Genomic DNA, 24272 nt, shown 5'->3' with positions numbered 1-24272 from the left:
AGCAAATCATAATACTGGATTATTTGTATGAGAGCAAAATACTGTTTTGTGACGAATTCAGTTTAGATCTCATGAATAAAACGTATTCCAGAAACAATATAAATGTTTCCCATGAAAATAAGGAAGTGCTATAGAAAAGAAACCTTGATGTCTGTATTTTTTTTTTTTTTTTTTTTTTTAGGTAGTTATTTATTTAAATGTCTAGTAGTATATTTGGAACATTTATAATACAGAAGTTATTGTTCTGTCCATCACATAAAAAGATAATTAAGATTAGCATGAAAATCTGTGAAGAGGAAGACGAGAGGAAAGATGAGTCAGAGGCACTCAGAGAAAACGAGTGCATGATCCTTTTCTCTCTCTTTCTCCTGTAGATGCTTATCGCTATTTTCAACCACTATATTTAATGTGTTAATCCTAAAAAATATATATAGCTATTCATTCATATAGGGAATGGAAAAAGATTGTAGAAGTCAATAAGAGGAAAAAGAAAAGGAAGAGTTTAACCCTTTCAGCATCCCGCATAGAAAACGACTGAAGTGATGTCCTCTCCTTTTTCTTTATGTAGCAAGTTACCATATTAGTAGCCATATTTATAGCCACAATAAACAGCATCCTGAAGTAAAGACAGACACCTCTCCTTTCAAATAAGAAGATAAAGTATGGTGTAAAATGAGAATAAAGGGAAGCAGAGCAGAGAGCCTTTCAGCAACATGCGGGTCTGACGTCACCTCCTGATGTTTGTTTTCCAATTTTAGCTCGGGAGCACTTCGTCTCCCTCTCTTATTTCCCCGTTTTTACTGCCTACCATGCTCGCTTGGGACTTGTAGGCAACCTTGAACACCATTTTCCTCGTCCTAGACTCCGGAGGTAAGCCAAAAGAGGGCTGGAAGAGTCTCAGTAAGGGAGAAATAAGCGGGTATGAGGTCATCTGGGAGGGACGAGGGAGGGACGCGAGTGACCGCCTCTCTCACTTCCATCATTTCCTATCCGTCCTTTCTCGGAAGCTGACTCAGATTCTCTCCGGACTGGCGTCATTCAGTGGAGTGTCGGTGGAACAGTGAGGAGTTAGTGTGGTGTCTATGAAGGGCGTGGTTAGTGCATAGTAGGGCGTGGGTGTGTGTAGTGGGCGTGGGAATTGGTCTGTCCAAAAGTGGTGGTGATACATCTGCTGGTTAGTTCACCTGCTGCTCGTCTCGGTTCACCTGCTCCTCACCTCGTCCTTTGCTGTGAGTCTCCCATCACCTGGTCGGCTAATAATTGTTCTGTGAAATCAGACTTAAGTTTCAAGTGGCAGTGAATAATTTTTCTTTTTCATCTTCGTTCATTTTGCTCCACACTACTTCTCATTTCACCTGCTGTACTGCTAAGGGTCCCTCATCACCTGGTCTGTCAGGTAACAAGTGTGTTCTTAATATGGCAAGTTTTCCTGGATTAGAAACTTTTAGAAATTATTTCCTTTGTTGTCCAGTCCATGCTCACACTCTTAAAAGGGTCACTGATTATCCTCTACTGTATTTATCTTATAAGTGTTGTGTGCTAAATCTAATGGAATTTTCTACAGGATCCTATTGAGATTTTTGTGTCATGCTCTTATGATATTGCTTATTTTATGATATTTCATTAGAAGTTTTCTTTATAACTTACCTGGTTGGTGTAGCATAAATTTAGGAAGAAAAAAAAAAAATAAACTATGGAGCCCAGAGCTGTTGGTGTGTCAGACCAAGGTATAAATGATATGCAATAGATATAAGAAGTGATGACTGGATAGGAAACTATATATATAGAGAGAGTATTTGGATATGATAGTACTTATGAAATCAATATTTGCATTTTGATAGTGGAAAAGTTTATGCTGTGATGTTTTTATTTAGATTAGAAAAAGCTTTGCTTTCTCTCTCTCTCTCTCTCTCTCTCTCTCTCTCTCTCTCTCTCTCTCTCTCTCTCTCTCTCTCTCTCTCTCTCTCTCTTGCAATAAGCTGAGTAATATTTGCCAGTGTTATCTCTCAGGATCTGCTCCTCAAACAGAACTATCTGCACAGATGGGAAGCAATATTGTATTAACCATTTCCCTTATGTATAATTTTCATAACCCTCAACTAGCTTTTCCACATAAAGAAAAAAATAATAATAAAAAATACCCTGAATTACTTGGTGACCCCTTGAAAATTTGATAACACATGGATATTACCTTAAGCAGACTTCCCATTTCTATAACCATCAACAGGCATCTTTTCTATGTTCAATAATAACAGTAATACGTAATAATGATAATGAAATTTACCTAAATAGCAGAGTTATCCCCAGAAACCCTGATGACACATTGGTATTACTCTTCCCATGTTCTGTGGAATGTGTGGGTGTTTGTTTGGGAGAGGAAATGGGTCAAGGGGGGAGAAGAGAGGATATTGCATGAGTTTACAGTTGAGTATAGTGAAGGTTGACTTTTCAGACTTAGAAATTTTGAATATATATATATATATATATATATATATATATATATATATATATATATATATATATATATATATATATATATATATATATACACATTACATACATAGCTACACACCATATTCATGTGAGGAACACCATACATACATTGCATTGATTTTGTGATTAATATTAAAAGCAGTTCTCTAAATTCAAACATTTCAGCCATTTCCTCTCTCTCTTTCTCTCTCTCCCTCTTCCTCTCTTCCTCTACTCAGCCTAATGAGGTTTTGTATAGTGTGTGGGTGTGGCACTGTTTTCTCTCTCTCTCTCTCTCTCTCTCTCTCTCTCTCTCTCTCTCTCTCTCTCTCTCTCTCTCTCTCTCTCTCTCTCTCTCTCTCTCTCTCTCTCTCTCTCTCTCTCTCTCTCTCTCTCTCTCTCTCACATCCGCTCTTCTATTCCACCCCCATACCACGTTTACTCTCCCAACTCCCTACCCACTTCCCTCCTCCCCACCCTATCCCTGGCAACCTTTCCCTCCTTAATGGGTGCCAAACTTCTCCTTGATGGTCTTGTAACATTGTGAGGATCATAATATTTATTGTTAGGCTTTGTAGAAAAAAATGTTCAATTATTTTTATGCTATGTGTGTGTGTGTGTGTGTGTGTGTGTGGTTTTTTATTTGTTTATTCATCTATTCACTTACTGAAGGAAATGCAAATCAAAGTGAAGTCTACATTGATAAAAGTTTACTGCCAGGATTTCTGTCATGACAAGTTTAATTTCTAAGCCTTTCCTTCCTCAGTGTTGTGTTATCACCAATGCCCATCCCCATCCCCCCTCACTTGGTCACCTTATTAGGAAATGTACCTGGAGGATGTATTTCCTGTCCCACCTTTTTCCTCCCTCCCCTTTCTGAGATATCTTAACTCTTGTCACCAATCAGAAAAAAAAAAAGCTCACATCCGCTTCTCTACCTACTCTACTATGCCAGAAGATAGATTGTGCATGTCTCTCCCTTATCTCTCTATCTCTCTTGACTATATCCTTTTTTTTTTTTTTTTTTTTATCTCTTAGTCCCCATCATGACCATCACACCTTATCTTGTGTCCCTTATTCTTTCCTCACAGACCTCATTTTTTACCTCCTATACACTATCTTGCCATTGCTCAGTTACTGTAATATATTTCTGTACCATTTCCTTATTTTCCCCAACACAGTCCACCTTTCCATGCCCTAGCCATGGTATCTTGCTTCCCTTCCCCTGTCCCCTTCTACCTTATCTTCTTGCCTACCCTCATCCCACACTGCCTTGCCACCACACCTTTTCCTATGTGCTCCAGGCTTTTAATCTTCCTGCCTCCTCTCATACTAGTCTCAGCTTCCTATCCCCCTTTGATAAGTTGCTAAATCTGTCTGTAGTGTTTTCTGGGCTAAACATCTGCTCTGCTGGCTTGCTAAGGAGAAGGAAAGAGGAAAGAATGGTCTGCTAAATGCTTTGACATGGTGTGGTTTGGTTAATCATTGTGTGTTTTGCGGGTTGTGTGTTGTTTATTTTGCCTGTTTTTGTTTTGTTTGCTAAAGAGAGAGAGAGAGATCTGCAAGTGTACATCTGTTATTTATTTTGCTTGTAAAATGAATGTAAAATACAGACCAATATAAGAGAGAGAGAGAGAGAGAGAGAGAGAGAGCATTAAATAGTAGAGTTCCCAAAATAAACATTTCTATACATTCCCCTTTCAAAGTCCACTCATCTTCCCAGCAAGCTCCATATCACATCATCAAGGCAGCCACTCCTCTCTTATCCTTTCATTTGCATTGTCACCTCCAGAAGAGAGATTAGACTGCACTGGTGGTGAGATAAAAGGATCTTATCTTGACAATCTGAGTCACCTTTGCTGGAGTGATAGCTGGAGGTTTATTCTGTTGCTGTGTGTATTTACTTACTCGTAAGTTACAGGGTATGTGTGTGTGTGGTGTGTGCGTGTGTTTGCTGCTGTTTCAGAAGATAAAGATTTTTAGTGCTTATAGTTCATTTATTGGTTGATGAGCTTGTGTGTGTGTGTGTGTGTGTGTGTGTGTGTGTGTGTGTGTGTGTGTGTGTGTGTGTGTGTGTGTGTGTGTGTGTATTCACTTCACTGTTTGATCTGCTGCAGTCTCTGACGAGACAGCCAGACGTTACCCTACGGAGCGAGCTCAGAGCTCATTATTTCCGATCTTGGGATAGGTCTGAGACCAGGCACACACCACACACCGGGACAACAAGGTCACAACTCCTCGATTTACATCCCGTACCTACTCACTGCTAGGTGAACAGGGCTACGTGAGGAGCCACACCCAAATATCTCCACCCGGCCAGGGAATCGAACCCTGGTTATCTGGCTTGTGAAGCCAGCGCTCTAACCACTGAGCTACCGGGCCGTGTGTGTGTGTGTGTGTGCTTATTTGAGAAGGTAAGGATTTTCGACTCAACAATTTTACTTTGGTGTTAGATTAGAGAGTCACTTTGAAATGAAGGCAAAAGAGAAGAATGAAGCCTTGTTTTTCATGTTACCTAAGCTTAGTGAATCATTCTATGCTTAGGTTTGAGCCAAAGATAGTGCTCAGCCATATACTGTACCAGATTTCAGCTTGTGGCTTGTGTCAAATACTAACTTACTAGGTGGTACTCTTTCCATAAGTAGTAGAAGGGATGTGTAGATCAAACCCCCTTAGCTGGTTTGTGTTCATGTGTGCAATGTGTCAGATCAAAGTGAATATAGGCATTGTATTGTGTATGCCAGCCTGGTGTATAGATCAGTGGGTGATGTATTTGTCCTGAAAGTCTGACTACCTGTCATTTGTAGCTAGGTGGTTTGTAAGTGTCCTGTGACCCTTACTGATTGTGTCAACACTTCATCATATGAGAGAGAGAGAGAGAGAGAGAGAGGAGCAATAAATGATTCTTAGCAATGACGTGTGAGGTATTTCATGTGTGTAGCTCCCTGCAATACATAGGTTACACTCGGGAAATGTGTGTGTCTCGCTTTTTTATTTATTTATTTATGTATTTATCAATTTTTTACATTTTCTAGTGTATTCCTGTTTGTGTTGCATCCTCTTTCTTTGTGAGTTGAGTCCTGCTACACTATACAGGAGGGAACTCTGTTTGCATTGCCATCAAATTGAATACTACATCATTTTTTTTATTTTTTATTTCATTGGATGGGAGAGAGAGAGAGAGAGAGAGAGAGAGAGAGAGAGAGAGAGATGGGGGTGTTAAGTATAGGTTGGGTAGAGGAAGTGAGAGTAATACAACCTACATTAGTTCTAGATCATATTGTGTGTGTGTGTGTGTGTGTGTGTGTGTGTGTGTGTGTGTGTGTGTGTGTGTAGTATTGAATTACAAAGCAGACACGGGAATGAGAACAGTCACCTGGCCAACTATGCTCACCATTCCCTCTTTGTATATTGTATGTATTTTTTGTGCTCATACCAACCATGTAGCTTCCTTCTTCATAGCATTCACTGTGTTGGCATTACAATATTCTGTGTGACCTATGTTGGGTGTTTACGGTGGTGATAGTGTTTCCTGTGTGAGTGTCGTGCATGTTATACAAAAGATAATGAGGCTGGGGTGGTGTGAGGAGGGAAAAATATGCTCTCCAGTTAGTTGTTTCCTTAGTCTGTGTTTGGCTTGTCTGTCATCCACTCCACTGCATACTGGAGGTTGGTTTCAGGGTTTAGTGCTTGGAATGAGTACAGGATGGGGACAGTCATTATGAAAGGGCATGGGTAAAGCAGTGCATGCTGTCAGGCCTTGCTGTGGATGTGTGTGTGGCATGCTGTGATATGCTTAAGATCCTGGTAAACTGCAAGATTTTCCCTTTCCAGTAGTAGACAAAGAGGGAGAATGGCATGTATGTGTGTATTTAGTACCTAGTTGCATTGTACAGGGTTAGAGTGGGGCTCATAGTGTCCTGTCTCCATATCTCCATTCCATTTATCTAATTTTTCTTTAAAGTTGTGTGTGTGTGTGTGTGTGTGTGTGTGTGTGTGTGTGTGTGTGTGTGTGTGTGTGTGTGTGTGTGTGTTTACTGTTCTGATGTATTGATAGATCGTTGCAAATAATCTGTGTTTCTAGTTTGTATTTCATAAACATGGTCTTTATTAGAATGACAGGGTGAAGGAGGATGTGTGAAAAAGTTGGTAGTGGAGGTGGAGTGCTGAGTGCAGGGAGAGGGTGCTGAGGTGGAGGGGGATGTACTCTGGTGAAGCGATCAGTCCTTTGCCAGTGAGGTGTCAGGCTGAGGAGATGGACATGTGAATAGCATTAGGTTCTTTTGTACTCTATATTTATTGTTTGCATGTTAAGATTGCTATGTTGGGATAAAATAAAACTGCTAGTACTCATTCTCATTATTATTGTTATTATTATTATTATTATTATTATTATTATTATTATTATTATTATTATTATTATTATTAATGTTATACTTATTATTATGGTAGGACAAATAATTGTTGTAATGTTTCCTGTGCATTAGATAAGGCAACTTGGAATAACAATGATAAGACAGGAAACGCTTCTTTATATTTTTTTATTTGTTTTGAAAGATGTTTTCACGATTCCATGGAAAGTTGAAAAGGATTGTTTTATTGCTGGTGAAGAAAAGAATACTATGCCAATTGAGATTAGCTTATATGTGAGCTTTTGAAATATGTAATCTTGACAAGAGAACTAATCATTTACAAGTGTGAACAAAGGCATGACGCTTTGGCTTGGCTCTCCACCTTTCATTTGGAATCTTAGTTTGGTGCATTGCAGAGATAGAGGAATAGCTTTTCACTAGCAGCTGAGACAGTGGTCGTCCTCTCACAGGTGCTAGAGGTGACCAGTGACCATGTGGCTGAGGCTGAGTCGTGTGGCGGTGTGGGCGGCAGTAGTGGCGGTGGTGTGTGGCGTGGCTTGGGCTTCATCAGGATGCAGCAACAAGAATTCCTGCTCTGGCTGCATCCAGACCCCGAACTGCATGTGGTGTGGCCGCTCTGGGGTGAGTGTTGTGTTCTCTTTGCTCTGAGGAGTTTATCTTTTGGTTTCCCAGAACTTCACCTGTGGCTTTAGAGAGGCGGATTTTACTAACCTTACTCGAACTCTGCCACTCCCAACACCTTTTTCCCCCAGAACCTGTAGTGTTAGAGGGACATTATTTCTAACCTAACCAAACTACCCTAGCACCTTTTGCATCCCACAGAACTTCACTGGAGTGGATGGGAAGAGTCTCCCTCGCTGCATCCAGCTCACAGACGACATTGCTAGTGAGTGGCGGCAGGCATGTGGGGACAATGTTAACGAGCCAGCCAACTACTTTGAGGTGCTCATCAACAACGAGCTGACTCAGGCTGGAGGGCTGGCGACAGGTGAAGGCGCCGCAGGGAGTGCTGGTGCGGCAGGCAGCTATGGGGAGCAAGTGGTGCAGATCAAACCCCAGCGTGTCAGCATGCAGCTCAGAGTCCGTGAGTGTTCTCTCTCTCTCTCTCTCTCTCTCTCTCTCTCTCTCTCTCTCTCTCTCTCTCTCTCTCTCTCTCTCTCTCTCTCTCTCTCTCTCTCTCTCTCTCTCTCTCTCTCTCTCTCTCTCTCTCTCTCTCTCTCTCCTCTTCTCTTTGCTTTTCTTTTCTTTTTTTCCCCTTCTTTTTGTACACCTATTTATTTTTATCTATTTCATCTCCCCTATTCTGTATTATTTCCCTTCATTCTAAGTGCTTCCTCCTGATCTCTTCTCTCTTCCCTCCATGTAATTTTCCTTCTTCTTCCCTCTCATGTTTCTTTCCTCATGCTATTACCTTGCCCTTACTCCCTCATGCATTCTTCCCTTGTATATGTCTTCTGATTCTCTTCTTCCTCATCTTCCCTTCAGTTTTCTCATATTTCTGGTAACTTCCTCAAGACAACAGACCTCTCTCATCTGTGCCTCTCTGATCTACATTCTAAAACAGTTTGGTGTCTTATCTTGTATACGTACTTTCCATTGGCATTGTGTAATAAAAGTTATTATGTATATACTATGTGATAATGCAGATGTATACTATATAATAATCTTAAAAGTGATTCTTATGACACTAATGAAAAAATCCATCAGAACCCAGCAACCTGTAGCTTTTGAAAATATGTTTAATGTTTCTCAAGGGAGCTTTCATGAATCTAGTAGTAATTTAATGGTTCTACAACATCAGTAAAAGGAAAAAACAATCCATGAGAACCCAGTAACCTGACTTGTAATCTCTGTGGCTTTTTGAAGACAGGATTGTGAGAGAATAAAACAAGAGCCATAGTTGGGATAGTTAGAGAACAGAACAATTCAAAACCATGGCCATAGAGAAGATAGTGAGAGAATAAAGCACTTAAAACAAGGCTCCTAGGAAGGATAGTGAGAGAATAAAGCACTTTAAAACCTGGGCCATAGCTAGACCAGACAACAACGCCACCACCATCCGTGTCTCATCCTCCACCTTCCCTGGCAGAGGAGTCACTGAACATGCAGGTGACCTTCAGACAGGCTGAGGACTACCCTGTTGACCTCTACTACCTCATGGATCTCTCCAACTCCATGAAGGACGACAAGGAATCTCTCTCCAAGCTTGGCATCGAGCTGGCCACTGAGATGGACAAGATCACCCGCAACTTCAAGCTTGGGTTTGGCTCTTTCGTGGACAAGACTGTGATGCCGTATGTGAGCACCGTGCCCCAGAAGTGAGTGTGGGTGAAGTGGCTGGGCCTGTTGTCCTATTCTGTATTGTGTTGTGATTTCACTGGCTGAGATCATATGAAGTAGTCAGTGTAGAGCAGTGACAGTCAAGCTAGGGGGGTTGGTAGAGAAAGAGATTTTGTACCATGTAATCGTCATATGCTTCATGCCTCACTTTCATCCTGTGCCCTTGCCTCTCTCCCCTGTGGTGGTGTAGACTCGTTGAGCCCTGCAGTGAGTGTGCTGCTCCCTACGGCTTCAAGAACGCCCTCAGTCTTAACAGGGATGCCTCTATCTTTGCTGTAAGTAGACTGTGCGTGTGCCAGCTTCCTTTTATTCTCTTAACAGCTTAAGAAAAGACCTGTTATGGATAGTAGGGTAAGCATTGGGGTCATTATATTATACCAATAAACATTTGCATTCCTCTCAAACAGTGGTACCTGTAGATTACTGTACTATATCTAAGTTAGTGTGCAGTGTATTAAGATCAAGCAGTGTAGATAGGATTTAAAGATACGCTGCAGTCTAAATTTCTTTGTGGTTACTTGTCTCTAATTCATATATTCCTTGTGGCAACAGGAGAAGGTCCAGGAGGCACCAGTGTCCGGCAACTTGGATGCCCCTGAGGGTGGCTTTGATGCCATCATGCAGGCCATCGTGTGTCAGGAGCAGATTGAGTGGAGGCAAGAGGCTCGGCGGCTCCTCCTCTTCTCCACAGATGCAGGATTCCACTATGCTGGGGATGGGAAGGTAAAGGAAGAAGAGAGTGGTGAGGCAGGGAGGTTGTTTCAGAACACTTAGCCTCCAATTTGGATTATTCATGAACCATTGTCTTTATGATTAGTAGTCTCTGAGAATTTGTGAACCATTACTTCTAGGATATTGTAGTCTGAAAATTCATGAACCATTGTCTTTAGGATAGTCTTTAAAGGATCATGAATTAAGGTCAGTGAGTGCTACGGATGCTGATTACTGTTCATATACCTTACTCACTCCACTCCTTGTCCTTCTCATTCTTGTTGTCATCCCTATCCTACTCTTCTTCCTCTCACAGCTCGGAGGCATTGTGAAGCCCAATGATGGAGAGTGTCACCTCAATGAGAGGGGCGAGTACACCCACTCTGTGCTGCAGGACTACCCCTCTGTCTCTCAGGTGAGTCCTCTCATCTGTCTGCCTCCGTGTACTCATCTTTTACATCAGTGGTCTGTCTCTCATTGCTGTGCTCTCATCTCATCCTTGCTGTCACCCTCACTTAGACTTAGTACATTCAGATCCATGCCTGCTTGTAGATTTTGTTTGTTTTATTTATATATTTATTGAGCAAAGTCTTATTTGTTACTTTTACCTTTCATTTTTACATAGTTTCTTGTATGATTTTACATTTCACCACACAAAATATTTAAATCACTTCACTTATTGCTGTCATTCTTTTGCAGATCAACCAAGTGGCCAAGCTGCACAAGATCAACCTCATCTTTGCCGTCACACGAGAACAGTCTGCTGTGTACTCACGTCTTGCTCAGATGATTGAAGGTTCCAGCCAGGGAGAGTTGACCCAGAACTCATCTAATGTTGTACAGCTGGTCAAGGATGAGTATGCGGTGAGGGATCCACTGCTTTCCGTCTGTGTGGTGGCTGTGATTGTGGTTGAGGTGTTATGGTAGGGTGTAGCAGAAATGTGGGACCATTCCTAGTTATTACCTTTATATTCTTTTAGTTGTGATATTAGTCTAGAACATGCATTATTTTCTAGTCAGTCTTAGTAGAGAGGCATGTGTGTCTGCAAGATTTGATGGTGTGCCAACAGAGGAACAACACAATGTGCACCAGTGGAGGTCATTGGATTCATAATTTACTTGTTTTCTCCCATGCAGAAAATTACCAGCAAGGTTGAGCTGAAGGACAATGCCACATCCCCAGTAATAATCAAGTACTACTCCAAGTGCAAAGGAATCACTGAGAAGGAGACGTCTGAGTGCAAGGGTCTGTTTGTCGGGGACCAAGTGGAGTTCCGAGCTGAGATCACTGTGAGTTCTAAGATTCTACACCAATTTATGATGTGTAAAAGGAAGTGAATGATTATTTGCTATTATTATTCCCATCAAGGCTGAACAAGTTAAAAGTGTCAATGATAATGATGATGGTATTCAGTTTTTTAATCTAGCAGCCTTAGAACTGAAAATCCATGGATACATTACTAATTTACATGCTAACATGCATACTACATCTTGAATATATATCATCCCTAAGGACGTATCTTATGATTTGGTGATAATGTGTGTATATGAATGTATGGTGAGATGCTGATATGATTTTTATTTCCCTTCTCAGTTTCTCCAGTGACGACTAACAATTTTCTCTGCCATGGATACTTGTTTCACTTATTTGACTTAACTTTATAGACTGGCATGCTTTTTGGTTCTCATCTCAATTTCTCCAGTGAGACTTAACAGACTTCTCTTTGTTGTGGTTGGCTGCAGGTGGATAAGTGTCCAGAAGATCCCAGTGAGTGGAATCAGGTGATCGGCATCTACCCGGTGGGGCTGCGTGAATCTCTCATCATTGACCTGGAGATGATCTGTAACTGTCCCTGTGAGCGCCCTGGCGATGAGGTGACTGCACCCTTGTTATTTACTTGCTTTGTGCTGTAAATGTATTGGTTTTACTGTCATCTTGAACCTACACATTTGTGTTTTCATGTCATTATATCTGGAACCTTTATTTTATGTTTTATCAAGCACCATTCTCTTTATAAACACCAACATTCTTTTATCCTTCCTTGAGGCAAATCAAGTTAGTTTCCAATGTTGCAAGCACCACCACCACCACTAACACACACCTTGATGCACCCACTCTTTGCTCTTCAGGGTTACGAGGTGGCATCGGACGAGTGCAGCGGCCACGGCACCTACCAGTGTGGCGTGTGCGACTGTGACAAGGGTTACCTGGGCAGCCGGTGTGAGTGTGGCTCCAGCACTCCCTGGGGCGTCGGTGGAAGCTTTGACGACTCCAGCTGCCGTCAGACAAACACCTCGGCCATCTGCAGCGGCCGTGGCACCTGCACCTGTGGCGAGTGCAAGTGTAATGAGCGGGAGAATCCTAATGAGGTGAGTGGTCTGCTGCTTAACCCATTCAGTACCATGATGTGTTTATATATTCATTGTGGTTACTATTTGGTGATTTTATACAGCTTCAGAAACTTATGTGGAGATTGAAATTAAAATAAAGAAAAACCTGGCCATTATTCTTGTAACCTACATAGACCCTTGCTAATGTAAGTAAAATCGTCTAATCACCCCCAAAACTCAAGGTAGAAATGCATCCCAGTACTGAAGGGGTTAACATTATCTTCCTACAAACATCTACAACTTTTTAAACACTTACTTTTATGCTGCTGTTTGTTATACAAAATTTCCAGCCTACAGTGTGCTGAGGATAACTTCCGTGAGTGCACCAGCTTCCATGATAACCACTTCAACAATTTTTTCTTACAATTTACAACTTTTTAAATGCTTTTATGTTGCTGTCTCTTAAAAAAAAAATTAAACAATCCTTCATTCCCGGCCTACAGCGTGTTGATGGTGACTTCTGTGAGTGCACCAACTTCCTGTGTAACCGCTTCAACGGCAAACTGTGTGGTGGCCTCGACCACGGCGAGTGTGTGTGCAACAAGTGTCAGTGCAAGCCAGGCTGGACTGGAGACAACTGTATGTGTGAAGACAGCAAGGACCAGTGCATGAACCCACGTGAGTATTTAATCCCATATAATGTTTTTAGCCTGAGATGGGCACTGGCCTAGGACAACAAAGAGAATTATAGAAAAAATGCTACCCATTGAGGTGTTAGTCTGTAATGAAAGGTTAAAAAGGTCATTGAAGTTATTGAAAGTCAAGAATACACAGATACAATGAGAAATAATTAGTAAAGCTTCTGTTATCTCTCTCTCTCTCTCTCTCTCTCTCTCTCTCTCTCTCTCTCTCTCTCTCTCTCTCTCTCTCTCTCTCTCTCTCTCTCTCTCTCTCTCTCTCTCTCTCTCTCTCTCTCACAGAAACTGGGGAGGAGTGCTCAGGTCAGGGTGTGTGTGAGTGCAACCAGTGCAAGTGTAAGGAGGGCAAGGAGGGACGTTACTCTGGGAAATACTGTGAAGACTGCCCGGTAAGTGAATGCCATTTTATGCATTATTTATTATTTTTTCTTTGATTTTTAATTTATTCATTCAGTAGTTGATCGTGCATTTTTTTTTCTTAATTTTATATATATGTATTATTATTATTATTGTTATATTTATCCTTAGTGATTATTTATTTTTGTTTGTTCCAGTTTTATTAATTTTTTTATCCTTTTTCTTCTCTTTTTTTTCTTTATTTTGTTACTTTTTCTTTTATATTTTTCCCCCTGTTTATATACACTTAGTTATTATTAATCTTTTTCTTTAGTCTTTTCCCCTCAATTTCTTATTTTTATACAGTTCATCGTGTAACTTTTTTTCTTTTTTGTCCTTTTTGCTGATATCTTTGCCAATCTTTTCAGAATATTTATTAATTTCATAAAAACAGATGCCTTGAATGCACTTTTACTTAGCCTTATAGTTAAGTTTTATCACTTCTTTGCTTTCACTCTCTAAAGGAACGTTGTCTTAAGTTACTCATAATTACAAGCAGGTTTAAGATTTAAGGTGTACATCGACTTTTACTTAGCTGTATAGTTAAGTTTGATCACTTCTTTGCATTCACTCTAAAGGAAAGTTGGTTATGTTAGGTTAGGTTAGCTTTTACTTAGCTGTATAGTTAAGTTTGATCACTTCTGGTCATTGCTTTCACTCTCTAAAGCTAAATTGTTGGAAGTTACTCACAATTACAAGCAGGTTTAAAATTTAAGGTGTACATTGTAAGTATCTCTATATATACTACATGCACTAAAGGCTGCTATGCCATTCCTTAGATATTATTTAGTAACACTTAAAATTTTCTATATAAATAGTAATGCTTTTCTTTATTCCATACTTTAAATATTTGTATGATATTTATATGTCGTCAAGATGCTTGTGTTATTTTAAAGGCAAATTTTTGTAGCAGTCTGGGAAAGAATAATTAAACTATTTATGCTTCATCTTACCTGCACCAGACAATTACATACTCCAAGGACACAATGATGTACCCCACATCTGCATGAGAGTGGAGGCAAATAGGTTTGGGGTGGAGCTTTAAAACTGTGATAAAAGTAAACTGTATTGGTGTGGGTGGAGCCTAGAACTTTAGGTAATGGAGCATAGAAAGTGTAATAATATTGAACTGCATATTTAGGTAATAGTGAAGCATAAGAAGAGTATTTATTATATATTAAACTCTTTATTTACTAAGCATTCAGACTCCCATGCCAGCCAAAGAGTCCCCTTTCCTTGACTCATTTAGGGGCAGACATCTTGGTGGACCTCTTTTTTTTTTTTTTTTTTTTTTTTTTTTTCCTTGGTTCACTGTCATTCATAAAAATAAATAAATAAATAAATAAACAAATCAGGAGTGGACCTTTGGAAGTTATTTGTAGTTAAACATTTTCTTACTGCTGCAAGATGCCTTAGATTTATGGTTTTGAGACATTCAGACAAGTTGGGAGTGGAGATCAAGAGAGATAGTGACCTTATTCTTGACTATCCCCACTCTTGGCTAAGACTGGAGCTTCTTATGCCCTCCTGAAGAAGCCAAGAGCAAAACTAGTCAGGAATAGACTTGCATCATAACAACTGAGTCTCTTTCTTGACCTCCACCCCAATACACGATTATGTTAAGGAATTAAGACGCCCCAGCTGCCCCATGTCACCAGCACTGTTGAGAAATGCTAACCTGGTATGAGCCTAAGTGATGAAAGTGCAAAATTGACTGTGTTTAGCCAATGTTCTGAATTAACACTTGTATATCCAGTCAAAATAGCAAAATAGTTCACCAGTCTCCCTTTCCTTTATTTTTCATGTGTTTCTTATACCAGGTTAGATTTTCCCCAATAGTTCATCTCTCATTAGTGCACAGCTGCTCCAGGACAGTTTTTCAGAGCTGTGCCCAACTGTGTCAGGTAAAGCTCCTTAAAACAAGAGCAAAAAAAAGAAGGAATGCTAAGTTATCTTCATCTATCTGGACAGGTAATGCAGAAAAGAAGTACAGATAATAAGAAGAATGCCTAATTATTTTACTGGCCTGAAATATATTGGTGTCTCTAAATCAGCTCCAAAACTAAAACGTGTCTTGTCCGCCTACCCAATTAACCACAAGGACTTTCTAATCCAAGCTTGAATGTGTCAGGTTTTTACCCAGTCTGTGCATCTTGAACTTATTTTGGGAGTCAGTGATTTTGCAGTAATAAAAAGAAGCAAGTGATGTCTCCCTCCACTAACAGAAAGACCTGAGATTAAGTGTGTCTAGGTTATGTGAAATGAATCTGTGCATCTTGTTCAACTTGCTTCAGGAGTTGGATGTTTTGCACTGATGAAAAGACAAAGTGTTCACAGTCTTGTCTCATCTACTAACAGGAAGAACCTTAATCTCAACTGAAGGTCAATTGTGGCAAGTTTATGCTGAGTGTTGTATATCTTGTAGCACATATTTCCAGAGTCAAAGAAGTTGCAGATTGAAGCACACAAACACACATACATGGTTAGGTTTTCAAGATGTCAAATGCCTCAGGATTTGTAGATTGAAGCACATAAACACACATACATGGTTAGGTTTTCAAGATGTCAAATGCCTCAGAGAATTTGCAGGTTGAAACACACAAACACACATACATGGTTAGGTTTTCAAGATGTCAAATGCCTCAGAGAATTTGCAGATTGAAGCACACAAATACACATACAGGTAACTCAATTTACACAATAGATGCGTTCCAAGAGGTATCATGTATTTCAAAATTTGCATAAAACAAACTTGTAATTCTCATAAGAAACAATAGATAATAGGGGAGATGTGGGATGTGGGGTAAATCGTGTATAAGCAAACCGATCGCGCAAATTTGATTAATTATAATACTTTTTCGGTCACGTATTAACAAAAACGTGTAAATTAAACATGCGTAAATCAAGAGTTACCAGTACACGGTTAGGTTTTCAAGATGTCAGATGCCTCATTAATCTTCCTGTTACGTGCTAGAACACAGTTTCTATTGGCCTGTAGTAGCACACAGGAAACATGACCTATTATGTTTTATCTTTCATTGGACCTTAAAAAGTTACACATATTGATGTTATGAGGTTCAAAGTAAGGGAACAGGAAAGAAGATGTTTAGATAAGCCTTTGGAAACACTAGAGATACTGATTTCTCTCTCTCTCTCTCTCTCTCTCTCTCTCTCTCTCTCTCTCTCTCTCTCTCTCTCTCTCTCTCTCTCTCTCTCTCTCTCTCTCTCTCTCTCTCTCTCTCTCTCTCTCTCTCTCTCTCTCTCTCTCTCTCTCTCTCTTTCCCTTTCTTAGTCAGTTCTTAAGAGTTGGTTCAATTGAAGTAAGGGCAATTTAATACCACCATTTATAGGAGCTTAAAGATTCAGGATTCAACCTTCAAATTAAGGACACACCATTATGTACTGTCCTGCACATTATCTCAGACTACAGTACAGTGAGTCTCCCTATTTTCCCTTGGCCCTTTGATCCCTTGACCCCATAACCCCTTGGCCCCATGACCTCTTGAGCCACCACTGACCACCGTTTGTTATGTTCCATGCATAGCCATCAGCATCAGGATGAGACAGGTATTGGGGTTGTATTGGGATCTTGATTGGCATCCGTCTGTGCTCCCATTCATACAGTAGCTCCCATGCACACCCCTCCCCAAAGCCATGACCCCTGCCCTGCCCCTCCATAGCCTCCATGTGTATTTGCTAATCTGTTGTTAGTTTTATTGTTGTAATGTATTCATCACACGTGCACATGAGGAAAGGGTATATTTTTTGCACACGTATATTTCCATTTCCTGGTCTCTTCTCTGTTTAATTTATCCATACAGAACTATATCACTCAGTGCTATATTACTTCACTCTGTCTTACATTGACCAGTTGGTTGGTTATTCAGCTCCTGCTCTCCAGTCCCTCCTGTTGTGGTGTGGCATTCATCTTAAGACACAGGTGTTTAGTTGGTGTTTCCTAACAGTACAGTCTTGATCACAAGTTGAGTATCCTTTTGCACACACTTCCACTATGTTTTGCCCTTCTGTTCAATCTCAAGTCCACTGATATGTTAAGAATATGCCAGTTGTCAGGTTTTGCAGCAAGTCGGCAGATTGTAGGACTTAAAAGAGACAAGATGCTAAACACAATGAAAGTGAGTAGTGAAGGTTACTCAAATTGTGATGTGACCAGACAACTACTGTGCCTCCCTACCATTCCCCTTCCCCAGCCCAGCGAAGTGTTGCCAGCCACTCCTCACTGACCAGTACCTTACATCCACACCTTCTGATGAGGGACAATAATAGATCATCACCTCACCTGTGCTGTGTGTTCACTAATTCAACATTTATTATATCTTCTCCCAGCCATCTCACCTGCTTGTCTGCCGTGACAACTTACCTCTCCCTCTTCTTTGTGTGTCTCTCTCACCACTCCATCATATTCCTCACAGTCTTTGATAAACTAAAATTGCCATTAAAATGTTAGTTGCTTTGTTAATGAGGAAAATATTCATATTGATTTTTTTTCCCAGTTGGTTTTTAGTTGTCCTAAACCAATATTCCTCTTTCACTAAAGATAAGTGAATAAATCAGTAAGTTGTAATTAACAGAGTTCAACTTTTGGAATTATGTTATGAATATTTATACTCATAAGTTGGCCTGTATACCACAGAATTTTTGACTGGATATGTACATGTAGACTTGGTTAGTATTCTTCTCAAATATTAAAAACTGCTCACTGAATCCCTGTAACTTGGAAATGTATTATATTTTTAACTTTCCAGTAATTTTCTGGTCAGTATGATAAGTTCCAGAATTAAATATCAAAGTGGTTAGCCAATGTTGTCATTGTGGTGAGCGTGGCATGAAGAGAGAGAGTGCATGGATGGAGAGGTGAGAGGAGACCAAACTAAACAGTGCCTCTTGTTGCATCTTGAACCTTCACCCTTAATATTACTCCTTTAGATCACATGAAAGTCAGCCACCCCAGCTACCTCTTGGGTGGGTCAGGTCAGGTTAGGTCACCTCATGCCATAACTTGCATGAAAACAAAGAAAGCTGCAAGTAGCCAGCAGGCCTGCACATGGTAGTCACATTTGCTCCCATTTCTTTGCCTTTGCTCAGTTGCTCTCTATCTTCTTTAATATCCTTTATCTTTACTTCATCCATCTTAGTAAAGCATAATGAGTGTAGTTCAAGTGGCTGATTATCATGTGACCTTTTCCTTCTAAATCCTTAAAATGCCTCCTGTTAATATTGTGAGTTCCTATGGCTTGAATGTTGGGCATTTGTGCATTGCCTCCCCAGATCTGCAAGGGCAAGTGTCTGCCTTACAAGCCTTGTGTGCAGTGCCAGGTGTTCAAGACTGGTGAGTTGACTCCTGAGGAATGTTTGGACAACTGCACCCAGTTCAACTCCACCATAGTCGACGTTGTGGGTGAGTGTCCCCAGGGCAGCTGATTGGGTGGTGTTTCTTGCAGGTGTTGGGGCAGCTCAGTGAGGGAGAGGGAGAGGGAAGGAGAGGTGTGTGTGTGTGTGGCTTCATGTCTGTAATGTTCTTCATGTAAAACTTTTATTAGCTTAACTTTCAACACTTGTTAGAATTTTTAGTTTTCTCTTACTGTTCCATTGATTTGGAATGACACTAAAAAAGACATATTTGGGTTCTACACTTTATTATAAAAACAAAACACAGTGACAGCAGCAGTACACAGCACACCCTCCTGCTCTCTCCCTATTCTTACAGGGACAGCCAAGTCTTGCTGTCACCTAACGAAAACATCTTTCACATATAAACACGGCCTCTAAATGCTGATATACTCCCTTCCCCGGTAGCTTTGCGGGACAGAGTTTAAGTGCGTGGACTTTAAGGAATGTGTGCAGTGCCGAGTGTTTGAGACAGGACCGCTGAGTGAAGATCCTGAGGAATGTGCCAACTGCTCCATTCTTGTCAGCTGGGTCACAGGCCAGCCTTTTGCCAACTACAGTATTAACGTGACTGAATATCTTGAAGGTACTCAGTGGTGGCAGAGCAGGGAGAGAAAGAGTCTCGCATAGAAAAGGGTGCTTGCTCTGACCCTCCCTGGCTGTGGTGTGGACCTTTGTGTTTCTGTTTGTGCGTTGGAAGGGCATGGGGTTGTTTTGGCATTGTCTGGCCGTCTGTCTCGCTGGATCCATGCGGCATGGTGTGTTATGGTGTGGAGGCATCTTGGAGACACTGCAGGCCTCACATCTCTGTTTTGACCCTTGCTTCTTTTTGTTTATCATCATTTTTTCTATTTGAAATTTTATTCCCTCATCCCCTTCACCTGTGTTGGCTGTGTCACTCAGTCACTTAATCCCTTCCCCTCCCCAATATATTCCAGCTTAATGGCACACTTTCAAGTTTAATTAATTCATAATACAGGACCATTTTAACTGCAGATGGTAAAATGCAAACCGTGTGATAGTAAAGTGAATTACTGTTACAATTACAAGATGCCTTACAAGCTGGTATGTATGCCATCTGCCAAGTGGTTGTTCTTGTGTTGAGTAAAAACATGGCACCTGGAATGGCACTTGGATAACTTTTTCATATCTACTTGCTACAAAAACCAAGAGAAGTGGTGCCATAATTGGTGCAGAGAGTCAGTGCAGGAGGTGCCATCTCACTGGAGGACACCTTTGGGCTGCAGTAATACCACCTAACCTCATGGAAGCTAACATTATTTGTGCTTTGATGTGATGTTGTATTGTGATGGTGGTGATGAAGAGAGTATGATGGTAATGATAATCCAGTCTGGTTGTTTGCTCTTTCCTACTTATCATACTTATGCTGTACAGAGGTAGTGACATTGACATGAGAATCAGCTAGCATGTTTGGGCTGCACGTGATGCATTGGAGGAAGCGTCTCCGTCAAGTTGCTGCACTGGAAACTAATACAGCTGTCATGTCTGAGATCTTGAAACACCTGAGAAAATTATCTGAATGAGGGAGCCATGAGAGGGAATGGCTTGAATTGAAGTTCTGACATGACACTCAACACCTTTACAAGTCAAACAGTAATAAGCATCCAAGTGAAGCAGAGTGGAGCTGTGTGTGTTGTGGCAGCAGTCCCTTGCCTTAACCGGCCCATGGTTCCTCTCTCGGCTTGTTTCCATCTCCTTGAAGTGAGCTTGTCTGCCCTCTGGTTGTTGCTGGTTCGCTACTCATCTAAGACGTTTTTTAATTATTGTTTTTTTTTTTTTTTTTTATTGTATTTATTTATTTATTTTATTTTTATTTATTTATTTATTTATTTATTTATTTATTTATTTTATTTTATTTTTATTTATTTTTTTTTCTCTTGCTCCTTGCTGATGAGAAGTGTTTTCCTCTTGCCAGTCTGAAACATTTTGAAATATTTTTTATCCTTACTGATGAGAAACATTTTTGTCTCATTGATGTCAAGTATTATAACACTTTTTTTGTATGTTCTCTTATATTTGAGCTGCATTCTTATAAATGAATTGTTTGAATCTGGTCCCATTGTGCATGTTCATCTCTGCTTTAATTTAATAAGCATGGAAGTATTAATAGAGGCATAAATATCAAAGGGAAATAATGTTTACTCCCTGATGTGGCTTGTGTAATTCTTCAATTGAATTTATATCGTACGTATTTGATGAAAGTGTCCTGAATCTTCATAGTAATTTTGTTCTCACTTGTGATCATCTCAACAGTTTAATTGGATTAGTATTCTAGTCTTCTTTTTAATATTTAGTTGATTCTGAGGGTAAAATATTAGGAAGGGATTTACATAGTTTAATTCCTTTCACAATGATAGTTTCCTCATTATAATTTACACAATTCTTCACTAGAGAGAAAAGATTTGATTTAATTTTCATGCACAGTCAGTAGTTACTCCATCATGATCTGCTTAATTATTCACTCAGTTTAAAAGGGAATCCTGTGTGCATGTGTATTTATGAATGTCAAGTTGCATGCATGTTTAAATTATCATGCGAGTTGTTAATTCACCACCGTGCCAAACACCCACAGTTGAGGAGGAAGGAGAGCGCCTGTGCACCTTCTTTGATGAGAATGACTGCCGCTTCAAGTTTGTGTACGGCTATGATGAATTCAAGGAGCCTGTGGTGCGCGTCCAGGAGGTCCTCGAGTGCCCCCCAGAACTCGATCTTCTCGGTAAGATTTGGTGTAAGGTTTATAATTCACTTTGGTACACTCCAAGCAGTAAGGATGAGAAGAATATTGCAGCATGTACAGTTGAAGTAAAAAGCAGAAGCACAGGATGAGTGATGTGTTGTGTAAGGAGACTGGTGGATAGTCACGGGTGATGTGCACTAACTTTATCTTTTAACTGTCCTTGTGTCTTTCACAGATGAGGGAGGGTGGTATTTTGTATGTATGAAAATTGAGTATAAATAAAATTAAAAGTTTAAGTTCTAAACAGTATACAGATAAGTTCAAATGATCTTATTCAGAACAATATGTAAATACTACAGGTCATGAAAATCCTTTGTCCATAGTGCATAAAACCCTATTGGTAGTTCTTGTGGCAGTAAATTTACCCATACTCATGATAAAGGAATTATGCCATTGTATGTGGACACGTTAACAGAGACAAAGCTTCTACATCTTACATATTGTATTCACATTCCATTAAGCATTCCATCATATCCAAATTTCGGTAAGAAGGGACCAGTGCTGACACATTTATCCCTATGCCTTGCTGTGCATGTGCCGTAATGTCAAACACACTCACCACTGGTTCTCTGTTGTGTGTGCAGGCATCATCCTGGGTGTGATCGGCGCTATCGTGGCTGTGGGGCTGGCACTGCTGTTCATGTGGAAGGTCCTCACCACCATACACGACCGCCGGGAGTACGCGCGCTTTGAAAAGGAACGCATGATGGCTAAATGGGACACTGTAAGTACTGTGTCTGCATCCTGTATGCTCTGAAAACACACACAATTAATGCTAGTAGTAGTTCATTTGATAAACTAAATATTCATAAACAAAAAATGTTACAAAAATATTTAGTTCTGTTCAGATTGACTGCTACATGTGTGTGCAATTTTTGTGTGTACTGTTGTCCAAATAAACTGTCTTATCATACCCAGACAGTCTGCAGCCAGATTTCTTTAACTTACTTTTCCTTCTCCCTGTGATGAGTTCTTACTGAAGATGGTTCCTTATTTTCCATCCACAGGGTGAGAATCCGATCTTCAAGCAAGCCACTTCAACCTTCAAGAACCCAATGTATGGCGGGGGCAAGTAAGCTGTCCCTCGTCCTGCCTCATCCTGAAGTGTTAGATCTGAAGCCCCGTAGTGGCACCGCCTGGCACCTCCCTCCGTCCCTTGCCAGTAAATTCAAAGAGGGAGCATCCAGGAGTCTATCCCACCCCTTGTGTTCTGTTAGCTGTTAGTGGTGTTTATTTTGGTCACTTTTTTGTTACTCCCCACTCATTGGTCGCGTGATAACATGTTACTTTTGTCTCTTATTTACATGACATGTGCCTCTTGGCATTCTTATATCTAATCCTTAACATCGTAATACCATTTTTTATAGTATTTATATAATTTAACACTTTAATACCTATTCTATCCAGCCATATTTTATCCATAATTCCTCATGTTTTATCTTTTATTTCGCAAGTGTTATCACATTTTCCCCATGTTGGTGTGCTCCATGTCAGCACTAATGAACCTGTGTAATGATGTAGGCAGATAGTGACTCTAGGATAGCTCAGCTGGCTAACCAGTGTGACATGTGCCAACCTTCTGTGTCTGCATGTGTGTGTGTGTGTGTGTGTGCATGTGTATGTATGTATAGGTGTAGGTATATGTAAGAGTGTGTGTGTGTGTGTGTGTGTGTGTGTGTGTTATAGATATGTGTAATGTGTGTGTGAGAGGTAGTACTTGTTTGCATTTGTAGTATATCTCTTCAAGTCAATGTACATAGTTAGTTCCTGTAGGTGCTTTAATGAGTAGCATTTTAATAATTTTTAATATTATTCTATTTTTATGAGTGCCAGCCCAGTGGTGTAGTGCATTGTTTAACACTCAGCAAGTTCTGGATTCCAACTTCTTGCTAGGTGGAGACAGTTTGGCTTCATTTAGCAGAGAATAGGAATGGAACCCAAGCTGAGGACCTTGCAGCCCAGCAAGAGTGGAAAGCTATAGTCTTGCCCTCCTGTGTGTGTGTGTGTGTGTGTGTGTGTGTGTGTGTGTGTGTGTGTGTGTGTGTGTGTGTGTTGAAATGAAAGCTCTAAATGGTCTGCATCACACCCTTAGTGGTAAACTGGCATAAGTATGAACAAACACAATAAATAATCAGATATAGATGTATAGCATAGGCAATGATGAAGCATATGGATAGTTTATGAAGCTTTACTAATCTTTAAAGGTTTATATAAAAGTCACTGCTAAAAGGTTTATGTGTAGAAAATTACTTTATTTGAGTCATGGCTACAGTCTCCAGCCAGCACAGTGCCTTTGTCTCATTCAGTGAAGTGCAGGAGCAACAGTGTCTCCAAAACACTGTGTTTGACAGTGCTAAACACAGCCACTAGTCATTGTAGTGGTGGCTGGGCACTAAATGGAGCCACAAGTCAGATGTGAGGTGTCAGCGAAGTCGTCAGGGAAGGTGTTGGTGTTGTCTCACGTGCAGGGTATCTGAAGTGTCTTTGAATGCTGGAAAAAGGTGCTGAGTACTGAGTACAGTGTTTGTGGAGTATATCTATATTTTTATGAAGTTGTTTAGTAGAGTGACAGGTGACCAAGGTTATGTCTTGTGTTGGAGAAAGGTTACAATCAGAGACAGCTACTTAATGTATCACAGTATTCTCACACTGTATCTCTTAAGTGTCATTGCACAGCTCTCCTTGCTGAAGCTGATCATAGAAGTGGCTTAACTGTACAACTACTATTTAATAAATTAATGAATAGATCTCATGGTAATTCTTTTACATAATGGGAGTGAAATG

At 40.4% G+C, this 24272-nt stretch overlaps 1 protein-coding gene and 1 long non-coding RNA gene across 5 annotated transcripts; both read left to right on the top strand.

Moving 5' to 3' along the window:
* The first annotated feature begins 715 nt into the window (after positions 1-715).
* On the top strand, positions 716-24235 carry LOC123501690 (integrin beta-PS-like). 4 transcript variants are annotated; one of them, XM_045250681.1, is made up of 17 exons: positions 716-870; positions 7295-7466; positions 7668-7929; positions 8935-9163; positions 9376-9460; positions 9738-9908; positions 10213-10311; positions 10596-10760; positions 11034-11186; positions 11640-11771; positions 12027-12266; positions 12731-12905; positions 13208-13314; positions 19139-19316; positions 21324-21467; positions 22073-22212; positions 22496-24235. In XM_045250681.1, the coding sequence occupies exons 2-17, from the start codon at positions 7317-7319 to the stop codon at positions 22562-22564; spliced, it is 2499 nt and encodes an 832-aa protein (XP_045106616.1). In that variant the 5' UTR covers positions 716-870; positions 7295-7316; the 3' UTR covers positions 22565-24235. The 4 variants fall into 4 exon arrangements, with proteins under 4 accessions (XP_045106616.1, XP_045106618.1, XP_045106615.1 ...); XM_045250683.1 differs by lacking the exon at positions 19139-19316 and adding an exon at positions 18611-18740; XM_045250680.1 differs by lacking the exon at positions 716-870 and adding an exon at positions 953-1229.
* LOC123501693 lies at positions 2785-24235 on the top strand. The gene is made up of 2 exons (XR_006673703.1): positions 2785-3106; positions 23139-24235. It is a non-coding gene; the product is annotated as an uncharacterized LOC123501693 (long non-coding RNA).
* Positions 24236-24272: the final 37 nt, after the last annotated feature.

Source organism: Portunus trituberculatus, chromosome 9 (genome assembly GCF_017591435.1).
Source record: "Portunus trituberculatus isolate SZX2019 chromosome 9, ASM1759143v1, whole genome shotgun sequence".
Lineage (NCBI taxonomy): Eukaryota > Metazoa > Arthropoda > Malacostraca > Decapoda > Portunidae > Portunus > Portunus trituberculatus.
Note: the sequence above shows the minus strand (reverse complement) of the source record. Positions and strands in the feature narration are given on the sequence as shown.